The sequence below is a fragment of the Montipora capricornis genome, chromosome 4 (assembly GCF_036669925.1).
Source record: "Montipora capricornis isolate CH-2021 chromosome 4, ASM3666992v2, whole genome shotgun sequence".
Lineage (NCBI taxonomy): Eukaryota > Metazoa > Cnidaria > Anthozoa > Scleractinia > Acroporidae > Montipora > Montipora capricornis.
The window spans coordinates 11601016-11605658 of record NC_090886.1 but is presented as its reverse complement, the minus strand read 5'-3'; the positions used below and the strand labels follow the sequence as shown (position 1 = coordinate 11605658).

At 40.9% G+C, this 4643-nt stretch overlaps 2 protein-coding genes across 2 annotated transcripts in view; both read right to left on the bottom strand.

The window, feature by feature from the left end:
- LOC138045527 (tetratricopeptide repeat protein 28-like) overlaps positions 1 to 2566 on the bottom strand; it is a 2811-nt gene extending 245 nt beyond the window's left edge. The window contains exons 1-2 of the mRNA XM_068892064.1: positions 1106 to 2566; positions 1 to 386 (exon numbers count right to left, since the gene is read on the bottom strand). The exon at positions 1 to 386 is cut by the window's left edge and continues 245 nt beyond it. Coding sequence (XP_068748165.1) covers position 386; positions 1106 to 2397 — 1293 coding nt within the window. The 5' untranslated portion in view covers positions 2398 to 2566 and the 3' untranslated portion in view covers positions 1 to 385. The remainder of the gene's footprint in view (positions 387 to 1105) is intronic.
- Positions 2472 to 4055, bottom strand: LOC138046110 (G-protein-signaling modulator 2-like). The gene is made up of 4 exons (XM_068892787.1): positions 4052 to 4055; positions 3114 to 3698; positions 2592 to 2993; positions 2472 to 2476 (listed from the first exon to the last, which is right to left on the bottom strand). Exons 1-4 carry the CDS (start codon positions 4053 to 4055, stop codon positions 2472 to 2474), a joined length of 996 nt encoding a protein of 331 aa, XP_068748888.1.
- Between the last annotated feature and the right edge of the window lie 588 nt (positions 4056 to 4643).

Sequence of the window (4643 nt, the reverse complement as noted above, 5' to 3'; positions counted from 1 at the left end):
GGTACCGGAGCACAAATTACGCAAAACAAAAGAAACAAAAGACAGAAAACAAAACAAGACTAATCCCAAGCGACCAAAAACACAATTCTTTCCGGTACCTGCAGAAAGACCCGAAATTATATGAGAAACGAAATATCAAAATTACGGGTAAAACTAGCATTTTACTATAGATCTACGCTTTCTGTCATAATTTCACTTACAATAATCTCAGTGTGTTGGTTTAGTTAACGCAGTAAACTTCTACTAAACCTTTGGAGCTTGTTCTACTGGCATAACCATAATTGTTAACCCGTACTGCTTCTTGTTACAAGTTCGTCAATCGGTGAAGGCAATCAGTGAAGGGTCAGGCTCTGCCAGGTAGTCTTCTAGCACCTTCGACATCGATTCTGGAAAAAGAAAAACAAACGTTTTAAATATAGCTGGTTCTTTCGAGCATACACAATGCACCGATTCAAATGGCTTCTTGTAAGACGATGCTGTCTTCGAATTAGTTACAAAAGATGACGTTTAGAGATCTATGGGAGAACAGAAACACCAAAAGCGACATCACGAGGTGATAAAATGAGTAATCTTCACCAGTTAACAAAAAGTCAGAAAAGGCTGAACAAAAACAGTTTGTCCACCAATTTGAAATGTATCCTTTACGCTACTGTGCAAGCGTGATAGGCATGTGGAAATTACATTTGTGACAAAAGCGTGTTAGAGGAAACTTTGAATTGTTTACCCTACGAAGCTACAATCATAGACAAAACTGTTGAGAAGGTTAGCACTTTTGACGTCTTCATTGCTTCTCTCCCCTCCCCCCTCATTCAATTTTGTGCAAAAGTAAATGGTTTTAGTGGGAAATTGTTGAGGTACCTTCCAAAATTGAATAGGGGGGGGAGGGGTCTATATAAGAGAAGGTGAAACTATTCTTTTGCGCTTTAACAGAAGCGGGTTGAAGTACATACAGCTCTGGTGCGGTTCATTTACATAATCTTCCCAACTACTTTTGTCTATTGTAGCAGCTCGTCATTATGCCATCTTAGGCCTATTTGATTCCTATTGTCAAGTTTCCAATTGGAAAGTATTCTTGTTTTCTGAGTTAAACTCGAACTTCACTTACCATTTTTTTGGAAATTCCAGCGTGACATCATCGCCAACCAGCACAAATGGCGCCCAGTGCTTTATAGCGCAATACTGCTTCGACTCTCGGAAATATTTCATTGTTTCTTGAAGAGCTGCACTTGCGCTTTTTCCATCAACCAGGTGCTGGTAGAAGCTCTCCATGAACAGCAACGTTACCTCGTCATCAATTGCCCAGAGTGATACCAAAACAGACCGAGCTCCAGCACACAGGAAAGCCCGTGCAATTCCCACCACTCCCTCAGACTTCACGTCTCCCCGGCCACTGTGACAACAGCTCAGCACAACTAGTCTTGCTCGAAGAGAAATTGTCTGAACATCCGACATCTTCAAAATGAAGTCTTCCTCTTCGGGGATTGGCGATTTCCGTTCGGTATTTGGGGCTAAAGCAATTTCTCCCGTTTTTGGGCATCCATGTGCTGCAATGTGAACTAAAGCAACTGATTTCATACTTCTCAACACCTCAGCTTTCGTGGCACTTTTTCCAGTCAGTGGTGTTGTCTGCAGAAGTTGTCCAATCATCTCTACTTCTTGTTTTGCGCACGGAAGCTGTTCAAAAATGGGCTCCCCTTTCTTGTTAGTAACTTCCTTCAACCACGGATCACCTACAAGCAGTGCGTCAGTCTTACTGTGGAAGTCTTCAGGTGCACCAACGATCACATTAAAAGCAGTTAACGAGGGAATGGTGCGGATCCTGATAGATTCACTTAATGCAGAATATGGAGCCAAGCAAAATGGTCCATCGGGAACAACGATTAACTCATTTCCTTGGAGCAAGTCTGCAATTGGCCCGAGTAAGACATCATACAACGGTTGTAAAGAGTTAATGGAGGATGAAGATGGTAGAACTGTTTTCTCACTGATAGGTTTTTTGCTGCAAGACAGGTCATTGCGTAGTGGATCCAAAGAACGATTCTCGCATCTGACACCATCTCCTACGCGGATCCCTTTTAAAATAGTTTTCATCAACAAGTCAGCACTTCCATTCGCGATTTCGTTTTGTCGAAAGCTGATCTTGCTGTCTTTTCTTAGCACCCAAAACGTGATCTTGTTCTCGTCAAGTGCCACAAAAACGGCTTGTGAAGGTAAAAGCTCTAATGCAGCTGTAAGAGTTTGATTCGGAGCAAGTGCAGAAAACGACTGAGAGTCAATGCCGTATTGATCTTTCAAAATATCCATCAAAGCCTGTGCTCGACTTTTCTCAGCAGCATACAAAGCTTCTTCAATCTCTCCATTCTTCAAAAGTGTCCTCCACAGAGCAGTGTATGACATGCGATATAAATCACGAAAACTTATTTTCCATTCATCTTTTGACTTCAGACTATGCCTTGTTTCATCAAAATGTTTTATACTTAAACGATAACAACTGAGTGCATTTCTTAAGGAACCCAAGAATTCATGATCACGACCTTGCCAATACCACGCGATTCCCTCTCCTAGACAGTCTCCAATTTCCTTGAAAATACAAAGACTGTGTTCATGGTACTCCATGGCTTCCTTAAAATTACCTAGACCAAGATAGGCTTTTCCCAGATTTCCATAGGCTTCTCCCTCCTCAGCCCTATTCCCTACTTCCTTAGCAATACTAAGATGTTTTTCGTGGTACTCAATGGCATCTTTAAAATTACCTAGATTGCAATACGCATTTCCCAGATTTCCATAGGCTGATCCCTCCTTAGCCCTATCCCCTGCTTCTTTTGCAATACTAAGTACTTTTTCGTAGTACTCAATAGCTTGTTTAAAATTACCTAGTATGCGATAGGCATTTCCCAGATTTAAATACGTTGATCCCTCTCCAGCCCTATTACCTACTTCTTTAGCAATACTAAGATCTTTTTCGTAGTACTCAATGGCTTGTTTAAAATTACCTAGACTAAGATAGGCATTTCCCAGATTTCCATAGACTGATCCCTCCCCAGCCCTATCCCCTACTTCTTTAGCAATACTGAGATGTTTTTCGTAGTACTCAATGGCTTATTTAAAATTACCTAGATTGCGATATACAATTCCTAGATTTCCATAGGCTGATCCCTCTCCAGCCCTATTACCTATTTCTTTTGCAATACTAAGATGCTTTTCGCCGTACTCAATGGCTAGTTTAAAGTTACTTAGATTGCGATAGGCATTTCCCAGATTTCCATAGGCTGATCCCTCTCCAACCCTATGACCTACTTCTTTAGCAATACTAAGATGTTTTTCGTAGTACGCAATGGCTTGTTTAGAATTACCTAGACTAAGATACCCATTTCCCAGATTTCCATAGGCTGATCCCTCCCCAACCCTATTACCTACTTCTTTAGCAATACTAAGATCTTTTTCGCAGTACTCAATGGCTTGTTTAAAATTACCCAGACTGCGATATGCAATTCCCAGATTTCCATAGGCTGTTCCCTCCCCAGCCTTATCCCCTACTTCTTTAGCAATACTCAAATCCTTTTTGTAGCACTCAATGGCTTGTTTAAAATTACCTAGATTGCGATTGGCACTTCCCAGATTTCCATAAGCTAATCCCTCACCAGCCCTATCCCCTACTTTTTTAGCAATACTAAGACCTTTTTCGTAGTACTCAATGGCTTGTTTAAAATTACCCAGACTAAGATAGGCATTCCCCAGATTTCCATAGGTTGATCCCTCCCCAGCCCTATTACCTACTTCTTTAGCAATACTAAGACATTTTTCGTAGTACTCAATGGCTTGTTTAAAATTACCTAGACTAAGATAGGCATTTCCCAGATTTCCATAGGTTGATCCCTCCCCAGCCCTATTACTTACTTCTTTAGCAATAGTAAGATGTTTTTGGTAGTACTCAATGGCTTGTTTAAAATTACCTACACTAAGATAGGTATTTCCTAGATTTCCGTAGGCTGATCCCTTTCCAGCCCTATCCTCTACCTCTTTAGCAATACTAAGATGTTTTTCGTGGTACTCATTGGCTTGTTTAAAATTACCTAGATTTTTATAGGCAATTCCCAGATTTCCATAGGCTGATCCCTCCTCAGCCCTGCAGCCTGTTTCTATGAAAATATGTAATGCTTGTGCATAATGTTTTATGGCCTGTTGATAATCAGGTAGGTTGAGGTAAGCACCGCCGAGATGAAAATGAGCCCTTCCTTCACGATACCTGTCTTCTACACTTATCGCAGTGGCAAGCTCTAGCATTCGCTGCTCTACAGCCTCTAACTTCCCATCGACCATTCTTCAATAACTAAATGACAATTAAACTGTTTCGATGAGATGATCCATTGTCAAATCAAAGCTGGAAGGAAAGAAAGATAAAGACGCTTGATGTTTAATCTACTTTTTAGCTTCGAGAGGAAAACGTTTTTCCCACCCTATTGCCTTCCAGGGTGGTTAGTTGAGGGGTGGTATCAACGGGTTAACTTGGCGGGTTTGCCCTCACCCAGTTGCTGGAAATAAATCACGATTAAAGATAAAATAATTCATTTGTTTTGTTATCAAATTGTGGCCAAAATATGGCAAAAATTTTGATCTCATTTCCTTGACGTGTTCCCAGCAAA

What these genes read in the sequence shown, in the direction of transcription:
- LOC138046110 (XM_068892787.1), bottom strand. An exon ending in AATTGTATATCGCAATCTAG is followed by an intron (nt 2,994 to 3,113) that starts GTAATTTTAAAT and finishes ATCTTAGTCTAG; the next exon opens with GTAATTTTAAACAAGCCATT.